This window comes from Solanum verrucosum, unplaced genomic scaffold (genome assembly GCF_900185275.1).
Source record: "Solanum verrucosum unplaced genomic scaffold, falcon-dt-bn FXZP01000213.1, whole genome shotgun sequence".
Lineage (NCBI taxonomy): Eukaryota > Viridiplantae > Streptophyta > Magnoliopsida > Solanales > Solanaceae > Solanum > Solanum verrucosum.
This window is the reverse complement of record NW_026020043.1, coordinates 639,711-659,276: the sequence shown is the minus strand read 5'-3', so window position 1 is coordinate 659,276 and position 19,566 is coordinate 639,711. Positions and strand designations below refer to the sequence as shown.

The window sequence follows — 19,566 nt, the reverse complement described above, 5'->3', positions numbered from 1 at the left end:
TCATTTCCAAATTACTGATTGTAACAAATAATACTGCTAATAAAATATAGTCAAACATATTCGATATCACCATAAATGATTTTTCTAATTTCATACTTCTCTTCATTTTAATTTATTTGCACAAAGTTTAAATAAATAAATAAATCTTTTTGACATCAAAGTGAAATCACTGAGATGGAATAAAAATAAAAACCTTTTTTTTTTCAAATTTGCAAAATCACTCTTTTTCTAAAAACAAGAAAATTAATACAGCTTTATCTAAGCTGTCTACACTCCTTTCGTCTTCGTTTCTTTTTCCCTCTCCGCGTTTTCATCCTTCTTCTCACATACATGTATGTACACGCACACGACTACTACATTTTCAGACATATATAATATTTATACTCTTTGAATCCAAAACCACATTATTCAAACAACATGGCAGTCACCACATTTTTCTCTCTCTGTCTCCTCATCATCACTGCCGCCCTTCAAGTCGCAGGACAAACAACTCCGGTGGCTGAAGCTCCGGCACCGGCAGCCGATGACTGTAACGGTATATTCTTGCAGTATGTGTTTACTTCCGGATCTAAAATCAAACCCACTTTGAAAGCTCGTCAACCCTACAAGTTTCAGTCTATTCTCAGTATAACTAACAACGGGCTTGATGAGCTTAAGTTATGGAGGGTTTTTGTTGGATTTCAACATGATGAGATTTTGGTTTCTGCTTCTAATGCTGTGCTTGATGATGGGGAATCATTTCCTGCTTTAGTTGGTAATGGTACTGTTTTTGCTGGATTTCCAGCCGCCGATCTTAAGACTGCTGTTGAAACGGCTGGAGATACTACACAGACGACTGCTCAAATCAAAATTGTGGGTACCCAGTTTGGAGTTGGGTCTCCTAATGTACCTATGCCCTCGAATATCTCTTTGGAAAATGATGGGTTTATTTGCCCTAAACCTTCTATGCAAGGTACGGATCTTCCATTTAAATTCATTGCTGCACCTCTTACTACAATAACAAAAAATAGTAGGTCTGGTTATGTGAATTCTCTATTACATGGTTTGAATAATTATGTTTGATTCTCTATTACATGGTTTGAATAATTATGTTTGATTCGTATGCAACTTTGTTTTTCTGCTTTACTTATCAAATTTAGGCCAAAGTTATGGATTTTTATAGAGTACTTGCTAAGTGGAAATGGCTTTAGTTTAGATCTGTTGTCCATGGTCATAAGCTGATTCGTTGTTGTTTTTGATGAATGATGCTGGAGGTTAAATTAACATTCAATTGGCCAAATAATCGTGGGTCCTCTACTATTTTACTTTCAAATTAAATTTATTGGAGAATGATAAAGACGGGTATTAGACCGATAACTTTCTGGAGATTTTGGTTCATTGCTATGTCAACTTGGATGGAACATTATGTCTGAATCTTGACAACTCTAAGGAAGTATATACGTCGTAAAGATTAGCTGTCATTTGACTCTGTCTTCTCTAGAATTCCTAATGGATAGTTTGCAAAATTTCTTGAATTGTTACCTGGAAATATGGTTAACCATTGACATTTCAAGCTTATCCTTGAATCATTGATAAACCTAAGTGGTTTAGAACATGTATTATTTGGAAATTCTACCTGCCCTTTTTTAGTATTTTCTTCTTCTTTTTTTTTTTTTAAAAAAAACTATACTTTTTGCATATCTGAATTGCCTATGCTTAACTGTTCAGGAAAGAGTGTTATGCAAGTATGCTGTATTAAAGACGAAAAATTCAAGACAAATCTGACATTGGGTGAGAAATTTAGTCCACGCCAAGATGGGGATCTTACAATTATGTATGATATCCTAAGAACATATGATTCAAATTACTGGGCACAGGTTACCATCGCAAACCATAACCCCCTTGGCCGCCTTGATAATTGGAAACTAAGTTGGGACTGGATGAAGGATGAGTTTATTTGGGAAATGAAAGGCGCATATCCCTCTGTTGTTGATACTTCTGAGTGTGTTTTTGGGCCACAGGCAAAATTTTATCAAAACCTTGACTTTTCCACTGGTTTGAACTGTCAGAGAAGGCCGACACTAATTGATCTGCCGCTGGAAAAGACCAATGATACAAAGTTGGGAATGATACCTTTTTGTTGTCGGAATGGGACAATCTTGCCACCTGCTATGGACCCAAGCAAGTCTGTTTCAGCATTCCAGATGAATGTCTTTAAAATGCCTCCAGATCTCAATCGCTCCTCGTTTACTCCTCCACAGAATTGGAAGATCGAAGGCAGACTGAATCCAGATTATAAATGTGGACCTCCAGTCCGTGTAAGCCCCACCCAAGTCCCTGATCCTAGTGGATTGTTACCTGCTACATCAGTATTTGCAAGCTGGCAAGTTGTATGCAACATCACCCAGCCAAAAGGAGCTAGCCCCAGATGCTGTGTTTCTTTCTCTGCTTTCTACAATGAATCGATCATTCCTTGTCCAACATGCGCCTGTGGTTGCCCTTCCAATACTGCTCGTACATGTAGCATGAAAGCCCCAGCACTTCTCCTCCCATCTCAGGCTCTTCTGGTTCCATTTGACAATAGAACCAAGATGTCCCTTGCCTGGGCTGACATTAATCATCTTCCAGTTTCAAACCCATTGCCATGTGGAGATAACTGTGGTGTAAGCATCAACTGGCATTTGTTCACAGACTATAGGGGCGGATGGTCTGCCAGGATCACCATATTCAACTGGGAGGACGCTGCTTTTGCTGATTGGTTCACTGCGGTGGAATTGGACAAAGCAGCAGCTGGTTTTGATGCAGTGTATTCATTCAACGGAACTATGTTAGATGGGGTTAATAATACCATATTCATGCAGGGCCTTCCAGGCTTGAACTATATAGTAGCAGAAGCAGATGGAGCTAATCCAGAGAAGGATCCCCGGGTACCTGGAAAACAACAATCAGTAATCTCATTCACAAAGAAGAATATCCCAAACATCAACATTGCTGCTGGTGATGGGTTCCCAACAAAATTATACTTCAATGGAGAAGAGTGCTCATTGCCAAAGGTACTCCCAACAAGCAGTTCATCTAGAATATCTTCATTCACTATCACTACTTCCATTCTTGCAGCAGTTGTGGTTTTTATGTTGGTGCGACAATAGCAGTGAGCTGTGGTGTTTTCTCTTCATTTCATACCTGCCAATTGATTCATTCTTTAGCGTCTGCTACCAGGTTTTAATGCTGGTGACCAATCTTTCAATCAGTTTGTCAGATTATGTTAATGTGTATTCAGGGACAAGGTTTTTTTCGGCAAGTTTTGATTTGTAACTATTTCTTACTCTGGAATTCTCATTCCAGACAATATTTGACTTTAACATTAATACCTGTATAATTAGCAGATAAGAATACCTCAGTTTGTTCATCATCATCCTTCTCTCTCTCTCTCAATCTCCTAGTACAAGCGACGTGTGCTAACAGTTCCGAGTCTGTATGCAACTCAGATGAATCATGGTTTGTTTGTCTGAAATATAAAACTCAAGTCACTTGGTTCAATTTGTTAAAATTTGGGTATGTCAGTTACTTGTTGAAGGAATTGCATTTACCCTTTACTGTTATGATGTATTATACCAGAATTCAACTTTTTAAGATTAGCATTTAGCGCTGCCGGCTTAATATGGGTCTCTCTCCTATTGTAGATAGATATTAACAGTAAGTGGAGGAAAAAATATAAAGATGGTCATATTTGTATAAAACCCAACTTAGATAGTGTGCTATACAGAATTAGCTAATACACAACATACATCTCAGAGTTTGAGCTGCCACCTAAAAATAAAACATGAAATGGAGCAAAACAATGAACAACTATAGGAATCCGACAGACTTATCCTAATAAGTGATTCAACTGAAATATGTACATCAATCCTGAAAGTGAAAGGGAAAAGATTGCATTATTGATGTTAGAACTTGACCTTCCTGTTTACGAAAATCCCTGCACCTAACGTCTGCACCCACGAAATGTGATTCTCCTAACAATCACCTACCAATACCAGCAAAAACTTTGCATGTTTGCCTTTGGCACACTATGCACTAGTATCATCCGACAGCTAACTCTTTTCCCTTCTGTGATCTATCTGATATCCATACTTCCCATCCGACAGCTACGCCTTTTTAGACCAGAATCCAAGTTCAATAGCTGAATAGAAAACTGAGACTTTGGTTCATAGGCAATTTTCAGGTGTAACAGCAACTATGTACACTGGCGTCTTCAACCTATATGTTTAAACTGTCAGGTACATCAACTAAGCTTTGTTCACATCTTAAACTGGAAGATTATCCAATGTGTATCCATCGAAGCCAAATTCAGTTTCAACTGGTCCAACACTTCCTTGCTGTCACACATGCAATTAATCCAAATTAGTAACGAGATCTAATTCATGAACTACAAAATTGATTTAAGAAGCTATATTTGTTAAAACATACCCAGTGAAATCCCACAAAGTAGCGCAGCAAACCTTACCACTACCTCGTGAAGGTAGAGAGGTTGTTTTCGAAAGACCCTTGGCTCAAGTATACAAATTAGAACTCACCTGTTTTAGGAAGGCACTCATGAGGTCATCCTGTCCAAATTGCTCCGGGAAATTGGTACTCTGATAGTCTGCATCCGGAAATCTTTCAGCTTTAACAGCAAGCATATTCCTACTGACATAGTTAAGTTGTTGTCCACCCATAAGATTAGTATGTCCACTTTCTTCACCATTGGTGTACATTGGTTTCCCAATAGGACCATTTCTATTTTGTCCATTGTTGTGTGTTGAAGAAATCCCCTGTTGCAGTAACAATTGTGATGAGAGACCCTGAGTTCCTTGTATACTTGGGTGATGAGATGAGTCAAAGGATGAATCAACATTCTGTAAACCCCAGTTCTGCGATTTTGGCTGATGGAGGTCGTTGAAAATATCATAATTAGTAGGGAAACCTCTAGATCCTTTGATATCAGAATTCACCTCTTCCTGAAGCATCCCTCGATTAGTCAAAGTGGACATCCCTGAACTATTACTCCCAAGAGAAAAGTTGTAGTTTTGCAACTCCTTGCTTTGATTTACTGAGAAATCTACCATTGAAGATGCTTGGGAGACTGGATTGTAAACACTCGCTCGTGCATTGTCAACAATACGACACCGTGCTAGGACCGCACCAGGTATCCCTTCTGATGACAAAGATTGCTGCATGGACAATGGAAGCCTCGAAGCTTGACTGCCATTATTAGCTCCACATAGCATTTGAGCCGTAGGTTGTGATTGGGGCATTCGCATAATCACAGAATTGTTATGTTGTGCCATGGAGTTTACTTGCATATTCATACCCACAAAGGACTGGGAAGGGTGGTGCAAATTTGCAAGCTGCTTTGGTTCCATGGTGGTTGGAATTCCATGCAGCAAGTCGATTTGCTTATTGCTATTATTCAGTTGTTGTTGCCCTTCTGGAAATCTCACCTGGGAATTTTCGAAGCTGAAAAGGTTTCTTTGATCTACTAGGGGAATAGATATGGCAGATTTTGTAGCAGATCTACCAAGGGCAGCTGCTTGGAGGGTAGCAAGACTTTGTGCAGGGATTTGACCAGCAGCAGCAATAGCTTGAAGATCAAGCCCATTGAGGGAAGATATTGTTCCGAAGGTTGCATCTGGGCGTCCCATGAAAGAGTTGTTCAGTCCATTCTGGTGCTGCGATACACCACTCAACCTTCTAAGATACAACCGATATTTCTGCAGAAAATGATTGCCACCATTGAGTGCTCGGGTAAAGAGATAAGGCAAACTTTTTTGTACTACACAACGCAAAACGAGTACAAGACAGACTTGGTGCTATTAAACTTCTTGGGCTTGACACGGTAAAAGGGTAAGAAGTAGAAGTCTTAAATTACCTGAAGGTGGCTAGCAACATTTTCTCTGGTTAGTCCAGGAACATTCATCAGTTCCAAGATTTTCTTGGGAACAGCCTCTGCATTCATATCCAATGTTGAAAGGTTTAGCGTGGTCGAACACACAACAAATATGTAGATAAATATTCATCTAGAGTTCACATAAACCAAGTCGTACAGTAAAAGACAGCACAACAAAATTATATGACTCCTTATAACAAGATTAAATCGTGAGAGACTATAAAAAGTTTGGGCACTCGAGAATATTTATCTTATCTAGTCATTTTTCATTTCTGCCAACTTCATTCTTTTTCGTTTTCTTTACCAACACTTCTAATCATTTTCTTCCAATTACATCCAGCTTTTATTTCATTGTTTCTTTCTTCTTTCTTTTAGAAAATCATGCTGAGAAAATTTAACCTATAATTGATGCTCTGTTGCGATTAACTTACTATACTCTCTATTAGTTCTTGACTACTTCAACTGCAATAGCCCTTCAAAGAAAGGTACAAAATTATTTGATTAAATGATTGGACTAACAATGAATAGAATAATATCAACCTTTTGATAACACTTAACAAATTTGATATGACAGAGTAAATGACGTCTGAACAAACCAAAATTAACCTGGCTAAACCATAAATTTCATATAATCCATCCTTTAGTTATTCTACTTAAGTTATCGCGCAAGTGTTTTTAACAAACCACTCCCTCGACCCACGTTCACTCAAAATTGGACGTTACCCTCAACTACTTAAATAATCTGTTCAAACTTCCTCTTTTTAATCTCAGCAAGGGAACTGTCAGTTGAAATTGAATGGAGGAAGTAATCATGTGAACAAAGGCGGGGTGGAGTAGTTGGACATCTTGCCTTTGTTCACATGATTTGTTGAGATGAATAAGAGGTAGTTTGAACAGAATATAAATAGTAAAAGATGTCACAACAGCTATAACTAAGCCTCAACTTCAAGCTAGTTGGAGTTTGCAAATAGAGAAAGATGCATCTTTCTCTATTTGGATATTTCCCCTTCACTGTCCACCAAAGGTTGGGAGAAAGAAGGGATAATGCATGAGGAAGCAAAAAAAAAAAGACAAAATTTAGGTTAGGCTAATGAATAATTCAACTGAAAAGAACTCTTTCTACCAGTTGTATGGTCACAGATCTCTGTTCAGTTCCCACTGCCAGAAATCAAACAACACAAAAACTGGGAATCTTTACGAGTAAGGTCGTACTGAAAAGGCACTCAAAGGGAGACCTCATCCATATACAAGTACGAGATATGCTAAATGGCATGTGCAAATAAACATTTAACATCCAGACAAACGGAGCAACAAGGGAATATGTTGTTAACAAGATAAAAAGTGAAAAACATAACAAACAGAATCGAAAATGTTCATACTGTCAATTCCAAGTTGATGCACAGCTTGTACAAATTGTTGATGAAGCTCCACAGACCAAACGACACGTGGCTTCTTTTGTGAGGATGTATCATCCCTTTCTTCACCTTCTTCATCCTCTTCCTTTCTTTTCTTGGAGTTTTTCCAGTTTCCTTCATTAGCTGAAGATGAGTAATCAACATCCTCCGATTGTTTCTGCTGCCGATCTCCCTCTTCCACACTTCCTGATTGATCAAAATTATTGTCCCTCCCCACATGTTTCTTTTTACGAACAACATGTTGCCAAATATTCTTAAGTGCCTCAATCCGCACAGGTTTGATCAAATAATCATATGCACCATGAGTAACTCCTTTCATAACCACATCCTTACTATCATCAGCAGACATCACTATAACACCAATCACAAAAATTGAAAGTCATAATCACCAATCAGTACAAATAAACCTAAGAACATCACAGTTTTTAACAAAACAAGAATACTCACTTATAACAGGCAAGTCCATCTCCAGACCAATGTGCTCAAGAAGTTTGAAACCATCCATGTCTGGCATGTGTACATCACTTATAACAATGTCAAAACCATTCTTATTTTCCCGGAGATATGATAGTGCAACCTCAGCCCTATTACACTTGGTGACTGAAACATCATACAAATGAACTTTAAATCTCACTAAAATAACATAAAAACAGAGATCTAGAATCATTTCCAATAAATATTCAAATTAAATTTAATACCTTCATAGTGACAGTTCCTGAGCATCTTCTCCAAGATCTTTAAACAAGTAGGGTCATCATCAACTACAAGTACCCGGAGTCCCACCGGAAACTGATCGGAAACCACATCACCGGACTTCCAAGAACCAGTAGAACTGAGAACAGACCCACTACCAATATTCATTATTTTTTTCAAATTTCAACAACTATACATCAACACAACAACCCCAAATAGTAGTAGTAACAGTAGATATCAATCTCCACACATAACAAAAACCATTAAAAAAAAATTGTAACAGAAAGAGACAGAAGAAAGTTGTTATACTAAAAGATTGAATTTTTAGAAGATTAAAAGCTCATTTATATATAAATTTTTGTGTTATGCAACAAAAGGAGAGTTCAATCTCTTCTTTCTCTTCTTCTCTTATGGGATGTGTAATGTAAATTTTTTTCTCTACTTGCTTTTTGGGGTTTATCTTACTTTTACAATTTTATTCTTTTAATGGTTCTTTCGATTTCTTTTATTTATATTTTTAATTTTAATTTTAATTTTCTTTCCATATTTGATAGTGGGTCTTCGAATCCAGCTCATACATAAGTTTCTGTAACCCCATGCCAGCCCAAAATCTTATATTTTACATTTTACATTTTACATTTTACATTTATATTATTTTACTATATGATTTTTTTTACTTTTATAAAGCATCATATCGTACATGCATAATACTGTATTCTTTGTATGCATATTTAGCGTAACTGGGTAAAAGACAATCATTCTTTCACACTACTGGAACACCTATTTATTAACCTATTGGTTAGTAATAATATTAATAATAATGCAATGGAATATGCTTTATCCACTACTTTTAAAAACTATTTCTTTCTTTATTCTATTTATCTTTTCTTTTTCTTTGAGGTTCAAGTAGTCCTTGCTTAGTAGCTGGGAATATTTTCCACTGTAATATAAGAATTCCAATCTATTAACTCACTCTATTATCAGATCCCAAAATAAAAGACTATTGTTATTTTATTATTAGGGACAAGGTGTAATACTCCGCAACTAGAAAGAGCTAGAATTAGAAAGAGTTGTTTTTAGAAAGAATGAAAAATCTGGAAATTTGACGAAAAAATTAAGTCAAGTATGAGTTTTGCGTCAATTTCAAACGACCATAACTCCTAGCTCAGGATGAGTTAGGTGTGCTACAAGATACCGTAGGAAAGATCTTTGAACTATCTTTCCAACGCCACTGAGTTTGATCAGTTTCCAGTTTGTATGAGGGAGATATGCCCATTTGAAGTTGAGTTGTCTAGATAAGGAAAGTCAAAACCGGATTTTAGAAGGGTATTATGGTCTTTTCACTACCCAATTAAATTATTTCGTTTTTGGTAATTACTTAGGGGTATAAACTGAATTTGGTCAGTTTACGCACTCAAAGAATTCAAGCTAGGGTTTTTAGAGAAAGAACGCAAGAGGAGAAAGAGCCAAAGTTCATCGTTCTTGAGGTTTTGCTTGTGGATTTCGTCAAGGGGTGATCCCTATGAGGTATGTGAGATCACATAGCATTGGATTAGTTCATCCATGCGTCAATCATGATTTATTTCAGGGAATTTAGATTCTTGAAGGTTTAGAAATTGAGTTCTTGATGGATTTGTTTGAAGTTTCTATTGGGTTCTTGATTGTTGGAGTTGTTGAGGAGTTCTTGATTTAGATTCATAAAATTAGGTGTCGTTTTGAGTAGATTCTTGCATATTTTGATTATGTAGTCGAATCTAAGTGTTTGGGGAAAGACCCAATTGAGTTTATAGGGTTTAGAGTTGAAAAACGAGCAAGAAAAATCATCAAACACCTGGGGAGGGGGCTGAGGCGCCACGCCACTCAAAGCACCCCAGAAGGTGTTCTATAATTGGGGCCTTGGGGCACCGCGCCAGCCAGTGCGCCCCAACTTCAGTTCTGAAGTACAGCCTCTGGCGCCCCGCGCCACTCAGAGCGCCAGGGACGCTAGGCCGTCTACCATTTTCCACTTCTTTTCGTACTAGTTCCCTTGAAATGTACCTATGTTTCCTAGTTTATTTCTACACTCTAAGGTACGTCTAAACAACATTAAATCATTAATAACATGAGATCATGGGTCTTAAATCCATAATTCAATTCAAGGAAAGTTAAGAGTCAAGTCAAGAGAAGTTCATAGAGTTTTCCAAAAGTCTTTTACAAACGTTTTAACTTTGTTTTAAGACTTGAGTTTTGAGTTGAGTAAAGAGTAAAGATTGAAGTTCATTTCTTCAAAAGAGTATATCGGGGACTATGCATTCCCAAAGAGTAAAATGTTTTCACATTTAAGCAAGAAAGAAAACTTTGATTTCCAAAAGAATATTTGAGCTAGTTTTCCAGTAAAGAGTAAATGTTTTCACAATTAAGCAAGAGAGGAAACTTTGATTTCCAAGAGAGCCTTTGAGCTAAGGTTCTATTACTCCTCAAACATATTTTTTATTTGTAATTTTGTACACCTTTTTGGCTTACATGGCATACAAATATCTCTCACGTTCCTCAACTACGTGGAGTCACAGAGTGTCACATAAGTCAAAAGATGTATAAAAATTTTTTAAAAAAAAAAAGAATTCGTGGGGGTAATAGGACATTAGCTTAGTTAAGGTGTGTCTCTAAAATTTCATGTCACGACCCGAGCCTACACCCTGGACGTGACCGGCACTCGAGAACCATTGGTGTTCCCTAAGGGAACCCTCATCCTGGCTAACTATAAGCGAAAGACTAACTCAAGCATACATAAACATCAATTGAAAGAAACGTTCAAAAACATTTTAGTGAATCTCAAAACTTTGCTGAATATATTGAGTATGAAACATAAGTTTTAAATAAAGCATTTGAAAACTAAAAGAATCTCCAAAATTGTCTATCTATGAAGTCTCTACTATACAAAGATGAGTGTCGGGACAAGACCCACGACTCCTCAAGGAAACTACTACAACAACTCATAAAACTAGAGTCCTCCAGAAGCAAGGAGGTCTTACTCAAAAGCTGACGAGCAAATGGAGTGTTCTCAATAGACTCTTATTGAGGATCTTAAGAACCTGTATCTACATCATAAAAAGATGCAGGTCGAATGACATTAGTACATTGAATGTACGAGTTTGTAATATAGTTGAATAGCAAATAACTGAACTGATAAGACTATAATAGATAAAACATAAACTCAATTGAATGTAAAAGATTACGGGAATGAAATCATTTAAAACTTTACAAAAACACTTACTCATCTCTGAAACTCAACATAATAAGTGATATGATAAAAATATAATTTTACCTCTATTTGGGAGATACTCTAACCGACAACTATCACTATGAGCTACGTGATGATACAACGTCTTGCTCATGCTGCCAAAACTGTCATATACCTTGCCGGGGTATAGAACACATCAACTAAGTGGATCCACTAAGCTCTGCCCGAAGGCACTAAGGATTCATCTAAAAAATATGATCCTTTACCCATGTTGGCTACATGGTTTATGAGAAATTTGAGTTGTCTGAATTCATCCCCATATTGGTGCTCAATACTACTCCTAATAATATATACTCATGATCAAATGTATAAAACATAGTCTTTCTCTTGTTTGAGATAATTGCTCAAATTATCCTCTTAAAAGAGGTAACTGCTTGGAAATATCTTTGAGGGAAAAGGCATAAATTCACCCTTGAACTTGTCTCGAAAAGTCAGTTACACGCTTAAACTATCATGACGGCCTATTACACACATTTACTATTTAAAAATGATTTTTTTTACCCCCTAAAACTGACGTGCAAAAAATAAAAAAAATAATAAAAGAAAAGCGCGTTTGACAGTTAATAAGGTAAAAAAGATAAATTAATTTTTTCTTTTTACTATCACCCTACCCCCACCCTCCACCTCCCACCCAACGCCTCTTCTTCTTCACAGGCAACCATCTTCTTCTTCTTCTTCTTTATTTTTTTTTCATACCCAATTTCCATCCACCCCACTATACCTCCACCAAACCCCACCCTCCATCATATCCTATTTTAATGCTTATTCGATTTCACCATTTTCATTATATTTGATTTTTCTCTTCAGCTTTGTTGGTGGTTGATAAAATTGATGATTAAGTTTAAAAAATAAAATATAATGATGGATTTGTTGGCGTGGGGTGACAAAGAAATGGGAATTGAAGGTGATGGAGAAGAAAATTTTGAAATTGACAATGGTGGTAGTGATATTTGGTGGTGGGTTTGTATATTTTGATGGTGATGATGTAATTTTGGTGATGAGTTTGTTTATGAGTGTCAAATTTTGTTGTGGATCTTTATAATTTTTGTGGGGATAATGGTGATAGTATGATTTTGATGGTGGATTTGATCGTAGGTGGTGAAATTTATGATGACTATTTTGATTTTCATGGTGAAATATATAGATTTGGTAGTAATGTGGTGGCAATGGTAGTGATTTCATGGTGGTGTTCATTGAAGAAGAAACAATTGAATGATATGGAGAATTTTAGTAAAAATTTGGCATGGCATCTGATGTGGCAATGACATGGCATTGATGTGACGCAAGTGTGATACACCTCCCATTGTGAGAGTGGTGCTACACGTCTTAGGGGGTAAAAAAATTCACTATTTAGTAGCAGAGGTGTGTAATAGGTCACTATATTAGTTTAAGCGTGTCATTGACTTTTCGAGACAAGTTTGGGGGTGAATTTATGTCTTTCCCTATCTTTGAACTCAGAAACTCTTTTAGAAATCAAAATTTCTCTTTTCTCAATGTAAAAATGATACATTTGAGAAATACTTAGTTCCCTTAAACTTTACTCAAAATGCCTCTTTAAACTTTCCTCAAAAAACCAGTTTAAAACACAAATATAGGCTTTAAAAGATTCTCAAGATTTATAACTCAATATAGAGTTCATGCTGAAATATAGATATGAACGAATCAACTCAAAAATCTCAATGACAATATATGAAACTCAATACTCAGAACTCAAGAAATCAAAATCAACTCAATAAAAGCTCTTGTATTTTACTCTTAAACTCACTTTAGTTTGGAATATGAATTAAGACATATGACTTGTACATGTAGAATCTCTCAACGACTAATGAAGCCTTTACGAGCTAATACAAAGAGGAGAACGTAGTCACGATTCAAAGGAACATGTTTGGAAAGAAGCACGAAAATAAAAAGGATCAGGCGACCATGACATACTGAGTGACGCGTCACCCCAAGGCCTGAACTTCTGAAGTTCAGCCTTGGCGTGCCACCTTAGCCCCTACCCAGAAAACCGATGAATTTTTCTTCTCAATTTAGGGTCCTAACTCATTTAGAATTGAGTAATTCTTCCTAAACCCCTCTTGATTCTCTACCCCCAACACAAATTCATAGAAATTTCATACAATCCCTTCAAGAATCACAACTCATACTCAAGAAACTCAAAACCTCCATTGTTAAAGAATGAAACTAAAATCAAGAACTACTCAAGAATCTCTTAATATAACAATTTCATGGAAAAATTCAAGGATGAATTAGATGTATGGCGTGAGTAAGAACAAGTTACATACCTTGAAAGAACAATGTTCTTGGTGAAAATTGATGGGATCTTAACGAACGCTCAAAACCTAGCTCTTTCTCCTCTTGAACTCTTCTCTTATTTTTTCTAAGTGTTTAGGAACAACAAAGAATGGTTTAGCATCTGATTAGACCCTTAATTGGGTGAAGCAAAACGTGTTAATCCTAGTGGGAAAAGGAAAAGAGAAAAATACCCTTTTCTAAAATGGATGAAATGCCTTAAATAGAGAGGTTTCACTCAAACAGGCATAACTTTTTACTCCGATCTTGAAATTTTGCAAACTATGTGGCGTTGGAAAGAGGACTCAAATACATTCAATTTGATAGCTCATAGGACACTTAATTCTTTATGTGCTAAAAGATATGGTTGATTGAATTTGACCCAAAACTAGAAACGGATGGTGACTCGCACAAACTTCTATTTAGTTCTTTCGAAATCCAAAGTGTTACATATCAATCATAGTCTAGGGGGGTACTTGTGCCTTATCCTTTGTTGTTGTTGTTGTTGTTGGTTTTGTTGGACTTGCATGAACTTCTCTTTAGTTCTTTCGAAATCTGAGGTGTTACATTTCAATCATAGTCTAGAGGGGTACTTGTGCCTTATCATTTGTTGTTTTTGTTGTTGTTGTTGGATTCACACAAACTTCTCTTTAGTTCTTTCGAAATCCAAGGTGTTACATTTCAATCATAATCTAGGGGGTACTTGTGTCTTATTTGTTGTTGTTAGCCAAATGAGAAGTAAGAACTATTGAAGTCAAAGTTGTTTATAGGGTTGTTATTAAAGTGTTGTGAGAATTTTTCTATTTTTGGGTGACGTATAACATTGTAGAACGTCAAGAGGCAACTCAGAAGCATTTATCTTAAAGAGATCTCTAAGGTGAACTTCCGTATATATAATCAACAGAGAAAGATCTTCCTAAGAATATTGAGGCTAAAGCAAAGTTTTCCTAGAAGTTTGAAGACATTGTCAACAAGTTCAACATAGGATGGTAATAATACAAATGGATTCGATGCTCCCAAAATATGTAATTGAAAGGGTATCATGATAATTCAAACCTTGTTACTGTGTGAAGTTTTTAGCTAATAATTTAACCTTATTTTTCAACACTATTATCAGACTTATAATTAATTTTGTAAACTCACTTACACCAATAAGAGTCTTACATGTAAGTAGTTAATCAATGACCTACCAAATGTGATGTCATCGAGAGCTTAAATTTCATGTTTCATAGACACTATCCTGAGTAGCTTGTTCAAAAGAAAAAAATTCAGAAGCAGAGACTAAAAAGTGGAGAGATCCACTTTATAAGAAATTAAAATAAGAGAATAGGTCAAACAATTTGATGGATCTAATAGAACTTCTTTGAAAAGGTACTAGGTTGATGACTGAAGTAATAGTGGACAAAGAAAAGTAGAGTGACTCACAAGAATAAATAAGAGAGGAGGTGTTCGGAGGTAAGTGATGGAGAAGACATGTGTTGATAAGGACAAAATGAGAAGATGATTAAAATAAAACACCTTCCAAAATTAATGAGGTATGAATGAATTATCAGGTGTGTAGACATTGAAATTTTGCGGACTCTACAAGACGTGTTTAATTCGAAATGAGACTCTAGAAGATGTGTTCAGTTTCATTAGAATTCTTGGAGGCTACTCAACCTTAAACCCTAGTTTATGCCTATATAAAGGGTACTAAATTCCCTTAAAAGGCATCTCAAAATATCCCATAAGCTCTTGGGTATTTTTAAAGATCATGATCTCAAATATTCCACAAAAGTCATGGAATACTCATATAGAGGTCAAATCTAAATCATCCTAGTTCGAGAAATACGCCACTAACGGTGTTCGAATCATGGATAAATCTTAGGAGAGTAGAATCAAGGGAGGAACAGAATTGTACCTGCATATTTATCAATAAAGTTATATTTCTTCTTATTTTATTGTGATTGCCATTTATTTTCTGTCACTTTAAAAATTGTTGCAAACAAATTGGCACGTCCAATGGGACCAAATTTGTCCTTCGTCTTTGAGTTTCATCAAGTCTACACTTCGACAAGCCTTGAAGCAGGGGGCATTTGTAGACATTGAATTTTGCGGACTCTACAAGACATGTTCAATTCGAATTAGGACTATAGAAGATGTGTTCAGTTTCAATTAGAATTCTAGGAGGCTACTCTACCCTGAACCCTAGTTTATGCCTATATAAAGGGTACTAAATTCCCTTAAAAGACATCTCAAAATATCCCATAAACTCTTGGGTATTTTTAAAGATCAGGATCTCGAATATTCCACAAAAGTCATGGAATACTCATATAGAGGTCAAATCTAAATCATCCTAGTTCGAGAAATACACTACTAACGACGCTCGAATCATGGATAAATCTTAGGAGAATAGAATCAAGGGAGGAACAGAATTGTACCCGTACATTTATCAATAAAGTTATGTTTCTTCTTATTTTATTGTGAGTGCCATTTATTTTCTGTCACTTTAAAATTTGTGGCAAACAAGGTGATACATGAGAAATAATCATTTGTAGGGTGAAGAAAAACAGTAGACGAGGAAGGAAAATGAAACCATGAGAAAAATGAATAAGTTCTAAAAAGATATGTTTGGAATGTTTGAAAATCCTTTAAATACTATGATAGATGTCGGGACAAGACCCACGACATTCTAATAAAGCTAAAATAAAATGTGGAACCCTCCGAAAGCAAGGAGGCTCACCAAAGCTACTGAAATGCAAATGGTATCAACGAAGGTCATGTTGATGATCCTGAACACATGTATCTGCATAATGAAAAGATGCAGGTTGAATGACGTCAGTACATTTAATATACGAGCATGTAAGGGGAAAACTGAAAGCAATAGTAAGCTGAACTGACAAGGTTGGAAGAAATACTCACCTCAACTCAACTTAATATAAAAGCATCAATGATAGATGTAATATTTAAAACATTATAAAGAAGTAAATATACTCAATGATGTATAAAAATGTAATAAAACACTCTTTACTCTTAATTGGGAGATTCTCTAACCCACAACCATCACTATGAGCTACGCGTTGATACAATGTCTTGTCCACGCTGCCAGAACAATCCTATACCTTGCCGGGATATAGAACACCTCAACTAAGTGGATCCACTAATCTATGCTTAAAATCAAGAAGGAATCATCTAAAAAGTATGACCCTTTACCCATGTTGGCATACATGGTTTATGAGAATTTTGAGTTGTCTGAACCCATCCCCATATTAGTGCTCAATACTACTCCCAATAATATATATCACTCATGCTCAAATGCTTAAAACATAACTCTTTCTCAATTTGAGGTAATTGGTCAAAAGATCCTCTTAAAAGAGGTAATACTCTGAAACTCATATAAACTTGTAAATCATTTAGGAATCGGTGTTCCTCTCTTTAAAATGTAAATGTATTACATACTTAGGGAATACTTAGTTCCCTTATATTCATTTTAAAACATAAAACCCAATTATCCTCATCGTCATACTCATTTACTTGAGACTTGGTTCAAATTTTTAGTTAATTTCAAAAGGGTTTTCAACTTTTGACTCGAAAGGTCCTTCTGAACTTTCCTCTTAAATTTTCTTTAATTTAAAGATGTAAATAAAGAGATGTGATTGAATTTGTATGATTTCTCAAGGATTAATGAAGACTCTAAGAGGGGACATCAAGAAGAAAACGTGGGTACGATTCGAAGGAACACACACAAAAAGAAGGACGGAATGGTAAGAACCTGGCGACCATGACGCACTGAGTGGCACGATGCGCCAACCCCAAAACTACTGACCAGAGTTTGGGGTGCACTGCTAGTGTGATGCTCCAAGCCCCAAACTAGTGACTAGTAGTCTTGGCGTAGTGGTGGCGCGCTGCCCCATACCCGTACCCAGAAATTTGACGAATGGGCAACATAGTTTCTTAAAAGAATACCCTTATTGAAAAATAAGTGATTGGGACAATAATATAATGTTTATATCCCTTACGGCATTTGATGTCTATAAGATTTATTTTATTCTTAGCTAAACACACTATCTTCATAAAATTGCTTTGTCATGCCCCGAGGCTACCCCCTTGACGTAACACAGGACCTAGGATCACAAGTGACCCCAAGCTAAATCTGTGTCTAGCATATCATAATCATACTATAACATAACTGAGTAGAACGTATACTATGCGGAAGCTAAACAGTAGATGATATAAAATGGGGAACACCCAAAACTGATCTGAATATATTAACTTACTAAGAGTTCAATACGACTGAAAGATAAACTTAACAAGTCAAGTTGATTCTATTACTATGTCTAGAAAGCCTCTAACTGATTAGAGTTGCTGGGGCATTCCCCCATCTAACTCTAACAAGACTGAAAACTAAATAAAAGATTAAAAATGAAATGCATGCATGTTGTCCTCGAAGTATGAGGACTCACCACTGAACCTGCTGAATACAGATTGACAAAACGATCTATGTGTGAGCTAGATGCTGAGTACCTAAACCTACATCATGAAAGGATGTAGCGCAGAGTATGCGTCAGTACTTGAAATGTACTGAGCATGCAGGATATAGATAATAGCTGAACAAAATGTATAAGCTGAACTGTAACACCTGTATCCTAGATAGACCAAAATGCAGATTTTGAGAAGCAGGTGCAACCCACGGTTGCCATCCAAGGACCGTAGGTCAGACCACGTCCCGTGCTGGTGGTCTGTGGTTCACCACTGCAACCCCTCCCCAAACCCAACTCAAAAAATCGGCTAAGTCTCGACCCACGGACAGACCCACCGTACGTAGGTCAAACTACCTCCTTTACCCAACCTCTGACACGAACTACGATCGACTAGCACGGACCATCGTCCGATCCACAGTCCGTAGGTCTGATCGTAAGTGAGGGTTAGCTGCCAGTTAGATGAAAATTGTTGATTGGGTCAAATTTAGATGGTCATAACTCTTAGCACAAAAGTAATTATGTATTCCATGACCTATGATATGATAGATAATTGAATCCTCTTTCTAACGTCACCGAGTTTTCTAAAATCCGACCTCCGAGTAAAAAGTTATGCTTGTTTTAGTGAAGCCCTATCAGGAAAGTTAATCGACGACCCCAATCTACGGATCGTAGATTGAACTACGGCCCGTAGGTCCAATCCGTCGGTCACTCGGACATTAGTTAAGTCAGGGGTCTTTTGGTCTTTTCCTATTTCGTTGACCCCTAAGATACGTCGTTTAGACCCTAAATCATGAGGTTTTGGTCAGTTTAAGCCTAGAAACATAACTAGAACTTATCTAAGTCAAATCATTAATCAAAACTTAGAAAAATTAGAGCGTAAGAGGAGAAAATAGGTCAAGAACCCTAGTTCAAGAACGCAGCAAGTTTCCTTCAGTTCCTGCCCCAAAATCGAAAGATTTCTCCGTGGAATTTGTCACCAAGTATGTGGGATTTCACTAGTGGGTTCCTTTCGCCCATTAGGTCCCTAGAATTCAGTTAGATTCTTGATTCCATGATTATGAACAGACCTAGGGTTTCTAGAATTTCAACTGATCATCATGAATTAGTTATTTAAATGTTCCAAATCAGATTATCACGTTATTACTCAGTTTATTGCATGAATTTCAGAATCATAGTTATGTATTTCTTTAGTTCTTGAATTACACATGTTAGGTCAGATATCTCAGTTATTCAGTTATACATGCCTCAGTTATTAATGCATCATTATCAGATTAATTGTTGCATTCTCAGTTTGCATGTTCAGTTTTGAACTATCTAGTATTTATAGAAATTTAGTCATAACCAGTTAACCACTTAATTCATTGGGAGTAGCATAATACCGAGTTGGACTAGGGTTCAGCGTACCCATATAGTCCCAGAACTACGAGCCATGTAGGTGTAAGTCCCCTCTGTGGGCAACATCAATTTAGTGATCACGCCAGTCATGCCTCTATACCTTTGGCCGGGTATATTAGGTCCTCT

At 36.6% G+C, this 19,566-nt stretch overlaps 2 protein-coding genes across 2 annotated transcripts; one reads left to right on the top strand and one right to left on the bottom strand.

The window, feature by feature from the left end:
• Positions 1 to 301: 301 nt before the first annotated feature.
• Positions 302 to 3,391, top strand: LOC125821709 (COBRA-like protein 7). Its single transcript, XM_049501094.1, has 2 exons — positions 302 to 952; positions 1,708 to 3,391. The coding sequence occupies exons 1-2, from the start codon at positions 418 to 420 to the stop codon at positions 3,126 to 3,128; spliced, it is 1,956 nt and encodes a 651-aa protein (XP_049357051.1). The 5' UTR covers positions 302 to 417; the 3' UTR covers positions 3,129 to 3,391.
• Positions 3,392 to 3,714: 323 nt separating this feature from the next.
• On the bottom strand, positions 3,715 to 8,238 carry LOC125821708 (two-component response regulator ARR2-like). Its single transcript, XM_049501093.1, has 6 exons — positions 8,019 to 8,238; positions 7,768 to 7,920; positions 7,285 to 7,671; positions 5,888 to 5,964; positions 4,554 to 5,729; positions 3,715 to 4,355 (listed from the first exon to the last, which is right to left on the bottom strand). Exons 1-6 carry the CDS (start codon positions 8,179 to 8,181, stop codon positions 4,284 to 4,286), a joined length of 2,028 nt encoding a protein of 675 aa, XP_049357050.1. The 5' UTR covers positions 8,182 to 8,238; the 3' UTR covers positions 3,715 to 4,283.
• Between the last annotated feature and the right edge of the window lie 11,328 nt (positions 8,239 to 19,566).